The 19,330-nt window shown below is 31.1% G+C and overlaps 1 protein-coding gene across 1 annotated transcript; it reads right to left on the bottom strand.

Annotated features, from left to right (window-relative positions):
• Positions 1-9,233: 9,233 nt before the first annotated feature.
• On the bottom strand, positions 9,234-12,689 carry LOC129297584 (glycerol-3-phosphate 2-O-acyltransferase 6-like). Its single transcript, XM_054935915.1, has 2 exons — positions 11,952-12,689; positions 9,234-10,533 (listed from the first exon to the last, which is right to left on the bottom strand). Exons 1-2 carry the CDS (start codon positions 12,579-12,581, stop codon positions 9,649-9,651), a joined length of 1,515 nt encoding a protein of 504 aa, XP_054791890.1. The 5' UTR covers positions 12,582-12,689; the 3' UTR covers positions 9,234-9,648.
• Positions 12,690-19,330: the final 6,641 nt, after the last annotated feature.

Here is a 19,330-nt window from a genome sequence, read left to right as displayed (position 1 = left end):
GTCAGCTAGCAGAGAGAGAAGGAGAAGGCAAAATAAGTTGGAGGCCGTGCGTACGGAAGATGGTGGGATTTAAAAGAAATGAATTCCAAAAGGCCGTTACGATCCGTCAGGTGCTGGTAAACCTTAATTATGGATACACAGTAGTGGAGACCGGCCCCAAATTTTTTAATTTTTTTAAATAAATGTAGAAATTACATATTTTTGACCCTCAAAAATATTATGTGCATTGTTTAGCCCATCATTTATAAATAAATAGCTCCTGTTGTTGTAAGTAAAGTAGTTGATGTACTTTCATTCTTTTAAAACTTGAATATACTCCTAAAGCATTCATGTTCTTTAATTTGATTTTCCATTCATTTTACATTTTGATAATTATGGAAATTACCGACAAGCTTTATCAAGTATTGTAATAAAAATATCAAGATACTCGAATTCTATGTATTTGATACCTGCCAATATTACTTATTCAAAAGGCTAGAGATCACGGTTGGAAAGGTTTTATAAAAAACTTATTTTTATAATCGCCAAGTTATTGAAATTCTTTATATGAATATTTTTACTTTGCAATTTTGGCCCCTCCAATTAAAATTTCTGGCTCCGCCTCTGTGTATACATATTAGGATTGGAGATGTGCTTTGCATTACACTTACAGTTACATCAACGCATGTAATCGTTACGGTCCATTTAATATTGTGAATTTGAGTTCGGTGAGTAACTTAATGACTTACAATATTTTACTAAATTTATCAGTGTTTTTAATAAAATTGGAAATCATCTTTTGAATTTGTTAGAAAAAATATGACTAGGTAGATGATTATATATAAGAATGGATATGGAATTGTGATTAAAAGTTAGTGGATCAATTTTAATATTAATTTTGGATTTTATATATGTAAGGAGACTCTAGTGAAAATTTTAAAGCCCAAGTACAAGAAGGTAAATTTGAAGAAAAATTTTGTGTAGGTCATGTTTGCCACAGCAAAGCACAAATTTTTGTAGAATGCATAATTTTAATCTTCAATGAATTTTAAGGGTTTGGGGGCCTCATTTTCAACCAATCCTCATCTCTAATAGCTACAGAAAGCCCATGGTAAAGGACAGAAGCCAAAGGAAGCTTTGAAAAAGTTTGGGTGTAGTGAAAAATTAAGGGTAGAGCTTGAGATTGCTTTAATTAAGCATTTCTTATCCTTCTTCTCTTCAGTTTAATGTATGTATTAGTAATTGCTATCATTGGATTAGAGCATGTTTGAATTATTTATTTGAGCTTAATAATGTTAGTTTTCTTAACTTAATATTGTCTTTATTTGTCTACTTCATGCTTGGCCATCATTAAGTATGAATTTGAGGGTTTGGGTTTTGCCTTAGAAAAGAAAAATCTAAATTAAATCATTAGATGAAGTAATGTGAAATTAAAATTTATTCTAACTTACCAATAAAATAGAAATATATCTATTAGACCCATATAATTACATTAAAGTGGATTTATGCTTTTTGCCTTTTGAGTATTTGTGTTAGGAATATCATTTTTAACTAAGGAGAGGGGATTAATTAATTGACAAATAATTATTCTTATTAATACTCTAGATTGACAAATTAATATTAAATGAATATATTTAGATAATTACATGCTCTATGAATTGAAAAAGGAATTAGCCACCCTAGGATGTCTTAATTATTTATGGTTGTTAAAACTTTTATTTTAGTGAATTTACATAACTTCAATTTTTATTTTGCAAAAAATCAAATCCATATTTGTTTTGCTCAACTTAAATAAAAATAGGAACTTTATTAGCTAATTGTTATTTTCCTTGATTTTTCATGAGATCAATCTTGACACACCAATTTATTGCATATTGACCTATATATTTGTGGTGAAACATTTTTGTGTGCATCAAGGCTTGATTCTACTTACTCAATATCTCAATACTAGTTGTTGGATTTCATCGATGCTTAAAAATGATACATTTTCCTCTAAAATTTCAAATCAAATAATCACAATCAAAACACTCTTTATATGTGTGTTGTTCCTTCAAAGAAATTTGAGATTTGTTACTTTAATTTTAGATCACTTGCTAAGTTCAAATCCAAGATGATAGGCAAGTTGTTCAATAATAGGTTTTTGCTGCCTAATAAACAAAGATGAATATCGGATCATTAATATTTTTTTAAAATTAAAGATGACGTGCGTTTCATACCTTTTTTTAATATTATAAGACATTTTTAAAGTAGTTAAACAAATATTAAGTCTTTAATTTCAAGAGGTAAATAACAATTATTTTCAAAAAATTTCCTCAATAAAAAGGTGTCTTTAATAAGGTTTTTTAGTTGAGACACTCTATTAAATAAGGGTGAGCATGAAAAAATATGTAATTTTAAATATAATTAAATAACTTAATTATTAAAAGGTGTAATTCAATTAAAAATGTCTTATAATATTAAAGGAAGAGAATATCACTACCAGACTTGTAAAAACTTGTGCTTTTCATCATGTATTTATGTACAAGTAATTCTTACAATTATAACTAAATCGTAAAATAATTTATATTTTTTATAAGATTACTGAATAATAAATTACTTTTTTTAACAATCGAATATCAATTAGTTTTAAATTTTTAAAAGTCGGGTCCGTTATAAGTTTAGATATTGATATATAGATAAAAACATCTAAGTTTAGTTAATATTTCTCTTTCAAGAATTAATTACTAAGAACGTGTGGCCGGCATTAATGTGCACTGTTTGTTATAACTCAGAAATTCAGGCCCAAAAAAAAGTAATAACCCAAAAATTTAAGTAAAATTAAACTTGATATATAATAATTCAAGAATTTTAAGTGAAATTAAAATATACAGTAGGGTGTTTTAAGTGATTTTTTTTTTTTGGGGTTAATTCTGGAGCAAACACATAAAGAGCGTGGAAATTATAATCGTGTTAGCTCACCAGGTTTTGGGTCTGAATCCGCCAGGGTGCAAAGGGTGGGATTTTCTTTATTTTTCTTGAGCTCCTCTAAAATTACTGTTATGCCCTTGTAACGACAATCAGATATTTTCTTTCTTCCTCGACTCATTTTTTCCCCATCAGAATCTGGGGAGAGAGTGAGAGGGGTTCCGGATACAAAAAATTTGCCTTCTGTCTTCAGCCGTTGCGAATGTCAGTGAGTACAGAAGCTCCATCCGCCATTACTAGGAGGTTGAATCACGAGTTCTCCCAGGTGTGCCTTCAATCACTTGCCTCTCCCCTGTTGCAACACATATATCGTCTAGTGTGTGTGTGTGTGTGTGGGCTTTATCTTCAGTTCTCTCCCTCCTCTGTTCTTGGTGCTGTGAAGGAGTGCATCGGACCTTCTCCTTCAGCTTCCTCCTACTTGTGTAGTGTCGCAGGCCTCTTCTTCTTCTCCTTCTCTGCTCATGTCTTCGCTGTTTTGGGTGTTAATGATTCATTAACTTAACTTCAGCTTTGCGGAGGAATTGATTGTGAAGCTAATACATGGTTAGCTAAACTCTTAAGAGTTGTGTGGTTGATAAATTATAAACCTTGGTGTTGTTTGATTATTTAATTTTGAGATACATGATGAAATGGGTAATAGAAGAGTTGTGGATCACTTGAGAGAGCAAGTGTGGTGTGTGTTCGCGAGCGCACCCCGATTAATGTTTAGCTACATGAGTCAGAGAGGGGTTGGGCAAACATTAAAATATAATCAATTTGTTGGACAGAAAAGTAATTATATAAGTGTTGAAGGGATCGAAGAAGTTAAGGCATAACTATATGATTTGGAACTTAGTTGATATGTTCTGGTGATTTTGGAAGGGAATCTATTTAACTTGGACAAGGATCATTAAAACTTTATTTTATAAAATGTTTGAAAGAAGAGAAACTTAATTGATGTTGTAAGAGATGAATTTTGAATCTTAGAAAGATAACGGGTAAATAGATAACGTTTCAATTAATTTATATATTTGCAAATTTTTTATTAAAATATTATTTTTAACAATTTACAGTTAATAATGTATATTTATCTAACATTAGCTACTTTTGTTAATTAAATTACTTTAATTCTTAAAGTCATGACATGTACTTATAAGATTGACGAAAATGTTTTTATAAGTTCTAGCATTCATTTATTCAGTTAAAACAATCATGAAATTTGGTAAAGAAATTTATGAAACATTTGTTGTGAATTTTCATATTTAGAAATATTGATGTTCAAATAATTTATGTAAGTTTGTTATTGAGAAGAGAAAATTATATTTTAATAAATCGTTATTTTCTCGCTTGTTTGAGATGTGATTTTGAGATAGTTATATATAAGTAGAACACTAGTTCCTAAAGACAGTCTTATTAGTCTGCAGTGCTATAGTTAACGACTTGTTAGTTTGATTTTCGTGAGTTCAATTCTCATGTCTACTATTCATGAGTCTCGTACCTGCATTTGTTTCATAACTTCAAGCCGCATTTAGTTATTTACTCTCGTGAACTATATGTCCCATATGTTCATGGCTTCGAGCCACGTCTGGTTTATCTATACTCATAGATTATGTGTCTATATTTGTTTCATTTCTTTAAACCATATTTGATTAGTTACCTTCATGGATTATGTGTTTATATTTGTTACTTATTCTATAAAGTTCTTGTAATATTATTTTTAATTGATTTGTAAAATATATACTTTATTGATTTTAATTAGAAAATGTTTCTATTCTTATTTATTTAATCTCTGGGATTTCTCAAAAATTCTGTTATTGTAATAATTTAATGATTCAATACGTTTGGAGCTCCATAGAAATTTTTTTTAATCCTCAATTTTGGTGGTTATATTACATTGATTGGCTCTCTTTAATTTGTTTATAGTTAAGTGAATATATTCATTCATATTATTTCAATTTATTATTAGGCTGTTAGTAGCTGAAAAACTATTTTTAGTATTAAATTTCATTGCTGACATTGCACCTCCCTCTAGACATAGAGGGGCTATCTTTTGACTTGAATTGAATAAGCTATTGACCAATCATCTTTTGATGTGAAAATTTGAATTATGAATTTGTGTTTTGTAAATTATGTTTTAAGTGCTTTGCATAAACTATAGTTAAGATTCTTGATTGATTACTTGCATTATATCGTTGGTCCACTGGTGGGAGATGAGCTCCCTTTTTTTTTATGTTGTTATAAAAATGTTGTTGTAGAATTTTTGAAAAGTCTAACTTTAAAGAAATATTCTGCCAATTTTTTACATAAAGTTCAATATTTTGGTTTATATGAAAGAGTATTAAATCAAAATCTTTTTTAAATCAAGACTTAAGAGATATAAGTTTTGTGCACACATTTCTTGCTGGTCACACTTTTTTTGGGACATCACACTATTTATAATAAAACGAAATTGGAGTATATATCAATATAATCAATAGACATTTAATTTATATGCTGCTAAAAGAAGTTCATCATTTTAATCAGATATTTATTTATATGGTTTGGTTGAAGCGTATTAAATATTTATTTTATCTGTCCTTCTTACTTATGAGTGAACATTAATTGGAGAGATTTTTTTTATGAATATATAAATAAATATTATGAACTTTACAAATTGAAGCATTTATTTTTTATAGATATAATTATTTGATTGTATAAGATAATTTAAACGTTGTCGAGGCCAATTATTGGGGGTTGCTCTCCTTAAAGGGCTTTTTATATCCATAAGAGCTTACTGACCATAACCCCTTCCCACTAGAACCAACACCAATTGGTCAAATTGGTGGAGCGTTTGTTAACAAGGTGACGAGATAGTGAAATGGATAATATCACTATATTTACTACTCATCCAAAATTTTGTTTTACTTGGGTACACTATGAGAATAATGTTCTTGATAAGAGAAAATTAATCATTAACTATCGTTAAAACACCAAAAATTAAGAGGTGTTGGTCTGGTTGAATTAGCTGTTATTCTTCTTTATTCAACATTTTATTTTAGTACACAGATTAATGTGATAAAATATACTTAGAGAGGCAATGAGTATTATTTAAGTAACTGAAATCTGAATTCTAAAATGCTTCTTGAGAATAATTATACATTTATACTAATGATGGAAAATAGAAAGCAATTCTGAAGGGGGGTGAAAAATGATTATCTGGGCCGCAAAAACCAGAATCAATGCTTCCAGCGTCGAAGGCATATTCCTTTTTCCCCCAACGCATAGAGTGCGCATTTAACGCCAATCTCAACATCACCACTACTAGCATGCACCGCCGCTGCTATCACTGATCGTCGCCACCGCCAGCTAATCCCATCGACCACCATCATCAACCAGTGTCGACCACCAGCAACAACCATTGCCATTTATGGCTGCGCATTGACCATCATCAAACACTTTCTACACATAACAGGGAACACGAGTGATTCAAAGAAAAAAGAAAAAGGAAAAAAAAAAGGTCATAGGGAGGAAACAGAAAACACAGACATATGCATAATGGGTTTCAGGCTCCATCAAACAACAAAATACGGATTGACAAGCATATTTTCTCAAGCTGATAATATGAATTAACCTACAAGTTGTCAGCTGTGAGTTTGGCGAGTCGGGTTGGCATAACTCGCATTTTACGTTGGTTGTAATTTTGCCAACCCGTAGCGGTATTTGCAAGTAAAAAAATATTTTTTAATTTTTTAAATTATAAATTCGCCATTTTTTTGTGGTAAAAAATCATATATTCCTCCTCAAAACTAATTATCCAAAAATAGTAAAAATTCTTCTATTCAAGCCATGCTTATATCACCACTTAAATATAAAACTAATTTAATTTTATAATCTTTTCATTCTTTAATTTTTTACATGACTGATCAATATTATACATATATGAATTAATAAAAATGTTCTTTATATCCCATTTTTTCTTCATCCTATTTCGACATTTTTGCTACAAAATTGATCCCTAGTTTAAAATAATATCATGGTGATTTAATCTATGGCTATTAGACTGCTGCTCATAACATGTTCAATTCATACTACCTAAATGTTTTGATATTTGTATATGTTTTTTTTTTCCTTTTATGTTCAAATTAAGATGATACTATAATATATAGTTAGCACTTTATAAATATGTTTATTTTTTAAATAAAAATGATAACTAAACTTTTTTTTATTTGCTAACTTTTTTAGCACTATTTTGTGAACAAGATAATTTAAATAAGCTATTATATGAATGAAGCATAGTATAATAAAATATTTTATTTAATCTTGTCTTAATCACATTCAAATTACATTATAGGGTAAATGTGCAAATTTAGCCACATATTATTTTCTCAAGAGCATCTGGTAATATAAACTATTAGGTGGTCTAAAATAAATCCTCAACTTTAAAAAATAAAATATATAGTAGCCTATCATTAACTTCACCTAACGGACGTTATGTGAAGCCTGCAAATGACATGTGGTACTCCATGTCAACATGTGTAAAGGTGTAAATTTAGCTATGAGCTATTTTCCAAGAAGCATTGAATAGCCTCTATTATAAAAAGCGAATCATCCAATACCTTCTCATCAAATTTTGCCCAAACGATGCCAATAAAATAGAAGCTTGATTTCACTATGCGTGGGACAATTTTGATTCTAGCTTAATTTAGCCACGAATTATGCCTTCTAATTTGTTGTCATCGTCTTTATGAATGTCTTCAGATATAAACTCTTTAAACCTCTTCTTCTTGAGTTGAGACTTAGAATGAAGGCAAGAAGATTGGAAAGATTGATGTATCGTGGGTTTCATAAGTTAAAAAATAAATAGTATTTGATCAAAATTAGTGGAAAGGTGTTACATGGTCCGTTTTTTATAATAGAAATTATCTAGTGCTCCTCAAAAAAATAGTTCGTGGCCAAATTTGCATTGCCATATGTCATTTGTAGGCCCATATAATGTCTGTTTAGTGAAGTTAATGACGGACTACTTAATGCTTCATTTTTTAAAGTTGAGAATTTATTTCTCAAAACTTGACAATTTAAGTCACCAGATGCTCTTGGAAAATAATTCATGACCAAATTTGCTACTTGACCCTACATTATAGTCACCACTTAAATAAATGAGCTATGTCTTTTTATTGTTTACTACCACAATTTAAACTTGAATTAAATAAATATACAAGTATTAAGTACTAGACTATAATTTCATGCATGCTTGCTCTGAATGCTTTACTTTAAACTCAATCTCATTAATTTTTTTTGTCTATTTATAAAAAAAATTAGCACGCTAATCTTTCAACCTGTGGGTTAGCCGGTTGTAAGTTTGAGTTATGCAATGCAAGTCAAAACCACACCGTATCTAATGGAATTCATTTTTTAAACCTAACGTGCCACTTCTTTGTGGGTTGGTGGGTTACTGACTCTAGTAGTTTCTACTATAAAAAGCGCATAAGGATAGTATATTACAACTTTATTAACTCAAGGCAACAACCATCAGCATCATCATTAAATTCATGACACCCCCATATTATTGCCTTGTAACCTACAACTGCAGAATTCAAAGTCAAGGGACCAACATCTTAATTTTATTGTCGGATATTAAAGTAAAAACAAAAAACATAAATGACTCGAGTGAAAAAGTAAATAGAAAATTAGGGTTCCCTTCCTATTTTCCCCCACCCCCATGTCAGCAAACATAATATATTCTGACGAGGCTGTTGTACGATGTAACTGTCTGCTTTCAAGCAATATAATATTAGGCACAGATCATAGAAAAAGGAGGAGTAATTACGCGAGCACAAGTTTGTGTAGTTAAGTCCCCACACTACACTCACCTTTCTAAACGGCTCTCTGGCCACAAAATTATTTCAATGTTTGCTCCGACGATTGGATAGACAAGAAGAGGCAAGTGGCTTTTATTTTAACAAATAAATACAACCAACGAAATATGGTTTAATTTATTGGCAACGATCCAACTCATACCCATAAAGGAATGGGCTTGAATCTTAACTTTTGCTCTTAGATAAGGATTCTCGGCGGATATTAATTTGTTGGTATTTTTGTAAACGCTTTTTTAACCTTGACGAGCAAGACATGCTAATTATATGCTTAATTTTGTGCAGGGCTTGAGATTAGTGAGTCCTCAAGACCCACGACCCCCCTAAACTTTTATCCTTAAGAAAAAACTTGTAAGGACGAAAAAGAAAATAGATGATAACCAGATAAACAATCGTACCGGGAAATACCAACTTCTTCCACCCCCAAAATTAATTGTAACTATACTAGATTTGCATAGCTTACTTGGACAAATTTATTCATAATAATCTATTCTTTCATGTCCTTAAACTCCATATACCAGTTAAATGTTTACATGCATGGTCATTACTTTCATCGTTTCTAAGTTCTGAAAAAAAAAAAAACACATGAAAAACCTGAGCCACTATTACGTACAAGATTTCAAGAAAACATTTAAAAGAGCTTGTACTCTGTACTATATGAAAGCAAAAACGTATATATGTGCATATACATTCAAACGGATTGTAATTTTGCTGTCACAATCAATATGTTTATTGCCATATGTATATATATTTAGTCCTAAATATTCAGAAACAAATTGGCAATAAATTCATTGTCCAAAGCGATCACCAGTCTAGCTGCTGCGCGCGTACTTCTGTCCTGTCCAATTAACCTCCCGAACATTCAGTTAATTAATTAAGCCTTCTTATTCTCCTCTTTCTCCTTCTTCGAAGGAACCCTACCATCTGTTCCAGCAAGTATAGCATACTTATCTTTCCTCGTCAAACTCGTACACTCAAACCCCAGCGTCCCAGCAAGAATCCTCTGAATATAATTCGCAACTTCAAAACTCGACTTCCCTCCTTTACATGTGAGCTCAACGGGAAGCTGGTTCAGAAAAGTGATCTCATAAGTAGGCATAGGGTTCATGAACACAAAGTAAGGGTCCAATAACTTGTGCCCTCGAACTGTGGTCCCATTAAACACAGTCTGCTTCGTGTTAATAGCTACAGGAACGATCCTATCAGTTAATTCAGCAAAAAGAGCACTGAACCTCAACAGAAACGGTTCTCTGCATGTGGTTCCCTCAGGGCAGATCATTAGGTCCCCGTCTTGAAGCAGTCTTTTGATGTTTTCAGCGTCTCTCTCTCTTTCTCTGGACAAAGGAACAGTTTTGATTGGGGACACAATTTCAGTGAACCTGCTTATGCTGTAGGTAACGCAGCTGATTTTTCTCTTGAGAGCAACCGCCGTAACCACCGGGTCGATGACGGTACGGTGGTTGGAGACGAAAAGGACTCCGGTCTGGCCTTTCTTTGGAGGAGGGGGTGGAGTGCCCTTAACAAGGACTCTGATGCCGAGAAGCTTGTAGTTGTACCAAGCGAGTCTTTCAGGTAGTGGGACGTTGAGGTATACCCTGAGGATTGAGAGTACGATGCCAATGGGTAGCCAGAGGAAGGTCAAGAGTGCTATTAGAGGGGTTGGCCTCTGAGCAAACCGGCCGTCATGGAAGATAATTGGAGTTAAAAGCTTGTTCCTTGGTAGTGGCTCACACTTCGTTCTTGGCACTACATATCCTTCCTGCACAAATGTCAAATAAACATGTAATATAATTGATATCTAAGGAAATATCTATATGTGCATGTGAATGCAATGATGAAGGGGATCTTTGTTCGGTGAGTGTCCCAAATTCTCTCACCCAATGACTGTTTCACTTGACTATGGCTTCACCTTTTGTTGTGTCATATATCTTAATCTAACAGTTCATATGACTATTTTTTTTTTAAAAAAAAAAAAAGCTGAAATGCATCCACATATAACTTTCCTTTAGTTCACTGTTACATATATTTTTGGTTAAGCATGGATTTTCAAACGTTAATGAAATCCTATGGCTATAATATGAAACAGTCATAAAATCTCGATCCCATAGCAAGGGGAGTGGTAGGATGGGAGCCATAAGTATTCAATTTTTTTGTACAACCTTTATGCTATACATGATTTTCTATCTCGACTGGCCCCACCCCAACACATGCATATTTAATGGTCCTTAAACACATGGAGGAACACATGGAGGGGCCATTTGAATGATATATACGGAAGGGTGGAGTAAATATTCTGAAAGAAGGGATTGAGGAAATAAGGGGTATTGTAAAACGAAAGGAATCCATATATAAACCTCTTAAGAAATACATGAAAACATGTCAGATCATGTGCTTCGTATTAACGCTTTCACCAAATTCATCAGTTTCAAATTTATCGCCATCGTGTATATGTACTTGCACTTTAATTGTCTCTTCAAGTTAATTCGTTAGTCATTTTTGAACACGCGCGCGCGCTCGCGCGTGCACACACACACACACACACATATATATGCATGCATGCATATAATATAAAAACTCTAACATGTATTTTTCAAACATATGGATCCGCACTGGTTATTTCAATAAAAGAAAAGGAATGTGTTTGTGTGTGTGTGTGGAACATAAAACAAGACACAACATCACTTAATCTAATCAAAATATCCCACTGTGGCTGATCAAATTTATGTAGGAAGATTCTATTTTTAACTTATTTATCAATATAAATATCCAGCACGTATGCATGAATCTTCAAAAGTGATCACATAATATATAATTTTGAAATCATGTACATATCTTTATATATAATTATAATATTGAAAAATACGATGACAAAAGTATTTTGATTTAATATACTAGATTTTTACTAGTTTCCACTTTTGTGTAATATTTTTTTGTTAAATTTTATAATGTGAACTTGTAGTTTTTCAAACTCTGGGCAAAGTGCAGGTTCTAATAGAGATATTAAAAAAGGACTGGTAAATTTAATGACTTAACGGTTTAAGCCAAAATTAACGTGAAATTCACACACGGGCATATATATATATATATATATATATAAAACAAATATATAACAAAAGAACTTCAACCTGAGATGACATGAAGTCAAAATTGACATGTAGACAGTGATCAGTCACAAACCTTGCAAATTGACATGAAGTCAAAATCAGATTCACTGTCTCCCAGTCCCAAATCTGGCAATTTGGATCCAAATTCTTTCAAAACAGCTTCTCTTTTGTGCTCACCAACCAGCACTCCTGGTTCCTTGACAAGCCCTGTCAATTTCTTCCCAGATTTCGTGACTTTCAGCTCTGTCCCAAGAATCTTATCTACCTCAAGAAACGTCTTCGCAAATGGCTCCACTATCAACCTCGGGCTCGCCGTCAAGATGCATCTCTTCCCGAAAGAATTGAACACCCGCCACGTCTCCGGGTGGACGTCTTCAGCGTAGAACTTGGGCAACACCGACCTGGACACCAGCTCCACGTCTCTGGTCTTTAGTCCGGCGAAGGTGATGAAGATGAGAGTTTTGATTGCCACGGTTTCAGAGATGAACAAGTAAGTGAAATACACAAAGGGGACGGAAGCGAGGAGGAGGAGTCCCCGGAGGAAGCTTCCGGCTTCGAGGGCGACGAGCATGTAGTAAGGGAAAGCGCTTGGCGACACGAGAAGCGTGCCGTCTAAGTCGGAAACAACAGTTTGGTTTTGTCGTTCATGTGTGCTGCATTTTGAGATGGGTTGGAAACGACGAAAAGCTTCCATGGCGACCATGGCGGAGAAGAAGGAGAAGGCAAAATGAGGGTATAGGCTATGGATATTGGAGTTAGGGGGAGGAAGAAGAGGAAGAGTTTGGAGGAGGAAGCTTGGTGGCTTGGAGATTGTTACGATGAGAGATAGATTGAAGGGAGGGGGATTTAAAAGGAGAGGGAAGAAAAGTTCAGCATACTCAAAACGTGTTGTTATTGAAAGCTTTATCATAAGAATTAACTATGGAATTATGATAGATTTAATTATTATTTTTTTATATCACTAATAATACAGCTAATTTGGATTACATTTACAATTAAATACTTCGTTAGATTATTGTTTTATCTCATCGAGCTGCATTTAAACTTTCTATACTTGGAATTACTATGTTAGTACTTAGTAGCGAGCTTGATATATAGTAGTATTTAGTTGGAATATTGCCTTCAATCGATATTTATTTCCATGCCAAAAAGCAGTTTGGTTGATCTTGTCTTCCTAATTCAAATTAAAATAAAGACCTAAAAATGAATATTAGAGGGGAGGCCTTGTAGTTATGGATGAAAAATTAAATTAAATTAAATTAAATTGAAGGAGTTGATCGATAGCTGGAGACTGGGCTCGAGGCTCTAATGCCCACTTTAATGTTTCTTGTAATACTCCAATATCTTACATATGTATATTTTTTCTTTTGATGGTTGGTCTATGAATAAAATAAAAAATATTTTAATATCTTGCAGTCATGAAGCAATGAAGTTATTAGAATAATTTATTTTTTAAAAAAAATATACTCCCTCTAGTATAAATATTAGCATTTCCTTTTAACTAATTTTAGTTCAAGATATAAGCAACCTATTACATGTGAATTTTGTCCAAAAACTAATTATGTTTTGGACCAGAGGGAGTACTCCTCTATTCCCTATTATACAGAACCTTCTAGAAGGATTCTTGAGTTATTAATTATATTTTTAAATATTATTCATATTTAAACTCATTAATTATGAAAGAAAATGTAATGACAAATTAAAAATTATTTATTTTAAATAGGGTAAAATTGAAAGTGTATTCTATATCCAAACAAAGTTAATAACTTAATTAGCCCTCCTTAGTTCTGATAAAATAATTAAATGTGCCTTATAACTATAAGGACCAAAAGGAGTATATAACAGAGTTGCATTAAAGTGGTATGGGCCTTAACTAACAAGCATTTGGTTCAACTAGCAAGGAAGTTGTGTTTGCCTAACCTAAAATTTTGAATTAAAGCCTTGAAAATGCAGTAGTAGCGTTTAGTGGTAAAGCTTACATTCAAAAGAGTCTTTACTCGACTTGATCTAGATTAGTTGGAATGGACACCAAATGGTAAACTTAAAAAGAAGGGTAAGGGAATTATTACCACAAGCTAAGGGAGAGTGGAGTGGCATTAATGGAATAGATGTGAGTTGGCTAGATTACAAGTAATTAAAGGAAGAGTAAGTAATTAAAGAAGGAAGGGGGGGAGATATTAGACTGGTGAGGGAGGGAGGGTTGAATGAAACGAAATTAAATAAAGTAGGGAAGAAGAGGGAGGGGGAAACGTGAAGTAGGTATGTGTTTTGAAGGAGGAGTGGTAGGCGTTAGGTGGAATTGGATATCTCATTCAATTAGCCTACTTTTTAGTTCCCTCTTTCCCCCCAAATTTCAATTTCATTTAATTTTCGTTAACCCTCCCTCCATGTTAGATCTCCTTTCTTTTACCGTCAAAATATTAGCAGAAATCATTATATTTGAAAACTAAATCAACTTAGTTAATTGAATTAATAAACTGTTGAATCAATATCTTGACCGATTTAATGAAATTATTAATTTATTCAAGATTGGTATGACTATTTAACTATGATTTTAATTATTAACTTTGAATTAGTTCTTTGACGGGCTAAATATAATCAGTTAGTTTTCAGTATATCTTGACAGAAAATACATACAATACATGAATCTCATTATTAGAATCCACAATCTCGTGTTGCTCCTCCATCATTCCTTCTCTCTTATTACTTCTCAAAATAGAAGATCTAGTTTATCATATATGTACAAGGACAAAGAAAAGAAGTTAAATATTTGATATATAATGCTCATGTTTATCAATTTCTTCATACATGAACGATTTCATTAATCAGTATTTGAGGTGCGCCCCAAAGCAGATATATAGAGAGTTGTTTTTTAATAAGATGAATTGAGAAAATTTAAACCAACCATATGCATGTGGGGAGTATGACAATGCCAACTCTTTACAAGCTTGATCGAAGCAGATAATGTGATGGAGACACATAATTGACTATAATAAATGATGCGCCGTGTTATTAATAATCATTATTTATCGAGTCCCTTAGTTGGGGATAATTAAGTACCTTGGAAGGTTAATTTTCTGAAAACTAACAAAATTCATCTTGCTTGGTTCCCTAGATGTCTTCATTTTTGAACAAGTCATCAAGACTTACACTTTCCTCATAACTAGAGAAATAATTTTAATTTACCGTCTATTTTGTATTTCACATAAAAATAATATATTTTTAATATAAATGATTGGAAATTTGAAAAATACAAAATAAATCAAGCAACTTCTATGTTAAAAATTTACTCTTTCCGTGTACCTTGATAGGGTAATTTAATCACAAATAAATATAAACATGACATTAATTTATTCAAATATTCATTAATTATGCTTTTGAGGGGTAAAAGATCATTATTTATTCTTAAAAAATACCATGCAAATGAAACAAGCGAGTCCTGTATCATGTCAAGTCTTATTTTTAAAATTAATTAAATTTTTAAATAATACTAAAAAAATTTTACACTATGCCATGATAAGCTTTATAAGTGCCTTGACATAAAGGTAGAACAATAAACCAACTAAAAGTAGGTCAGTGAGTGGATTAGTGAAAAGATCAGTGCTATATATATATATATATAACTCTTAAAATTAAATAAGGTTGAAGGTTTGAATTCAGTCATTCAACTCCACAATTGTTTTGTTATGATATTTTTCAAGTTTTTCCTTGGGTTTTATGAAAAATTGATCTGAATAAAACTTTTCAAATAAAAATATTTTCTTATGCCTCGATCGCACCTGAATATGGAGGCTGAGGATCTTTGATCCCGAAAAATAAAAAATGAAAATGTACTATAAGGCCTACCCGATGAAGACGGCGGGTGAGTAAATGTGTTAATTAATTTCTTGGTCTAAATCATAATTATACTAATATTTTTTATATAATTTTTTTGGACAATTATATATTAATTAATAATTCTATAAAATTGAGTATGATTGATCACGATAGATTATGATTATTCTATTATGACCAGATCAATAATCTTGATGCTAATACCTCTTATAATTAATTAATAATAGATCTGATCAATCTGATTGTAAGATATTATTGTTTGTTTTCGGAGATGTTATTTAATTTCTTCATCCCTTTTAAATTCACCAAAGAGAGGATGAAGAATAACGTAGGAATAATACTGACAGGAGAGTCTTCAACCTATGCATATCTTGGGACCGATATACAGTAATACATCTTTAACGCAGCAGGCAACAACCAGCATCATCCATGAATTTTTATGACACAATTTATTGCCGCATCACGTACCCTCAGAAATAAATCATAATTAATGAATTGAGAGGCCATTTAGTTCAATAGAGAGAATTGAATCAGTTGGGTATCAAGTTGTTTTGAGATACGTAATTGTATTAAATAAATATGCCAAATATTTTTAAGATGCTCATGAAATTATCATTGATAATAATGATTTTATATAGCGAGAGTTTGAATTAGTCTATACGAAAAGTGACAATATCTTCAGGTTTTTCAAGCTATTGGGTGATGAAATCAAAAAAAGTAAAAGAAATGTAAATAATAATGAATGCATCAACATTGCAACTATCCTGAGACTTTTTTTTTTTTTTTAAGATTTAACTTCCCTCCATTTCTTTTTCCCATTACCCCTTCTCTACTTACAATTCTTAACTCTTAAATTAAATGTTGGAGAAATTTTTAAATAGATCAAGTGCATCACGTCATTTATAACCTGTCCAATTAGAATGTTTTAAGTTATCTAACTAAAATCTTACCTGATGTTATTTTAATTAATTTATTCTTATAATAGAATGTATAATTAATTTATTTTCTTTTCTCTCCCTATTATCATGGATTTTTTTTTATATCTTTATTATCATTCATATCAGTATTTTTATATTTAATACCATCTAAATATCATATTTTTATTGAACAAATTATAAATAACATGGCACATCCTAATCTATCTATGAATTTCTCTAAATCTTGAATGAATTCGAGACAATTTTTACTATTTACTATTTAGATTAGTTTTTTTCAGCTTAATTTTATTCATCTATTTATCTTTTATAATTCAACATTTTAATAATACTTTTTTAAAAAGTTAAAGCATAAATGGGCCCAATGACCAAAAATAATCTTGTGCCCCAGAAAAAATAGATTAAATTTTTCTAAATTTGAGAATATGACTGGTTTATATTAACATGCAAGGAATTTATAATTGAAAATTTAAAACTTACAAATATCAACAGTATATTATTAATAAATATAATAAATTGGTTATAATATAAAATATAATAAATTTTAGATTGTTTATTTAATTTGATCCTATAATATGAGCTATATTTGTAAAAGCTCTAAAATTAAATCCTCATCCTTTACAATTTAATTTTTTTCAAGGGCTGAAATGGAAAGTGAAAAGAAAGAAAGAGGAGCCTAGTCTTATCATTTCATTCGAATGAGAAGGAAAAACAAAACAAAACGTAGGAATATAGAAAAAAAAGTCAAAAGATTAATGATAATTGAGGTGACTCAAACGATGAAGAAAATAAAATTGATATGGATTCCCCTTCTATTCTCCCGATTACTGCTACGAGTTGTTGGCTATATCAGCTTCCAAGAATATTAGGCAGGTCCACGGACTAACAAGAAACGACAAGCAACCAATACGCACACATATTTATTTATTTATAAAATGTTGTGCAGTCACTAAGTTCCCGCACTACACGCACCTTGCTATACGGCGATTTGGCCACAAATTTAATTCAATGTTTAGTCAGATAGAAAAGACGAGTGCCATGGGTGTATAGTGAATGTATTTTTTTAAATAATATATATAGTATTATAAAATTAAACAACTAAAAAATAAAAATATTGGGAAAAAAAATAGAAAAAAGAGAATGAGAGAATTTCTTATAAATATTGTATCTTTCAATGCAAATAACATATCATATTTATAGACATAGTCTTACACATTAAATGTTACATAAATAATAAAAACATATAAAATATAATCAACTCTCATGATGATAGAAGTTTCATAAGAGAAAAGATGAAGATGAAGAGGTGAGGAAAATGAAAATCCACCCTCCTTTTAATATTCATAATACTTTCCCTTGAATGTCCACTATATAAGAATGTATTTCATTAAAAACTTCAACTAAAAAAAACCTTGTGGGAACAAAAACCTAATAAAAAAAGAGTATATCATTCATATATACGCTATTCAATTCTATCTCATTAAAAAAGATGCTGGGAAACCCAATGAGAAAAAGCTTAAGACAACAAAAAAAGAGTACAACATGCATTAATTCCTCCTCTTGATAGCATCAATTGATATTTTTGAGTTTACGAAACCAACATCATAAACAAGCTTTTCAAATATTTTAGTAGGAAGTGACTTGGTGAACATATTTGCTAGTTTTTTTTTTAGAATGAATTTGCTAGATATTAATTTCACCATTATTTTGAAAATCATGAGTAAAAAAAAAATTGGTGAAATATGTTTCGTTCTATTTCTTTTAATATACCTTTTTTTCAATTGGACAATACAAGAAGTATTATCTTCTTATATGATTGTTAGGATTGTTTTGTTAAAAGACAGGCCACAAGTAGTTCATATATGATGGATTAGTGCTTTAAACCACAAACATTCTCAACTTGCTTTATGTACAGCTATAATTTTGCATGAATAGATGATGTGGTTGATATTGTTTGTTTCATAGATCACCATGAAATAGTTATGGTTATACCAGTACATGCGAACAAATAATCTGTCTATGATCTACCAACATAAGGTCAAACAAAAATCCAGTATTTGCATAACCAACGAGGTTAGCGTTAGGTACTTTGAAATAAAATAATCTCATATCCATAACACCCTAAAGGTAACGAAAAATGTGCTTAACTCTATTTCAATGCCTTTTGTTGGTAAAGAATTGTATCTTACTAATAAGTTAAAAGCAAATGAAATATCAAGTCACATGTGACTAGCAAGATACATTAGTACTTCAATTGCATCAAGATATGATACTTTTGGATTGAATAGTTTTTCATCACATTTTCAAAGTCAAAAAGGATCTTTGTCTACCTTTAATGATCCTACAACCATTGGGATACATAACGAATGTGATTTATTCATATAAAATTATTTTAAGACCTTTCTTGTATAAATTTCTTGATATAGAAAAATCATAATATTCACATATTCCATTTGTAATCCAAGGCAAAAAAATTTTGTTCCCAAGTCTTTCATTTCAAATTCTTTTTTAAGCAATTTATAGCTTTTGAAATCTCTTTAGATGTTTCAATATTAATTATGTCATCAACATAAACAACAATTATAGCAAACTCTTTTCTAGATCTTTTCATAAAAATACAAAGGCAAATTAAATCATTTTTATATCCTTCTTTTAATAGATATTCACTAAGTCAATTATACCA

This window comes from Prosopis cineraria, unplaced genomic scaffold (genome assembly GCF_029017545.1).
Source record: "Prosopis cineraria cultivar Desert tree isolate PC_DT_omini unplaced genomic scaffold, ASM2901754v1 PC561, whole genome shotgun sequence".
Classification (NCBI taxonomy): domain Eukaryota; kingdom Viridiplantae; phylum Streptophyta; class Magnoliopsida; order Fabales; family Fabaceae; genus Prosopis; species Prosopis cineraria.
The sequence above is the reverse complement of the archived record's forward strand: the minus strand, read 5'-3'. Positions and strand labels throughout refer to the sequence as shown.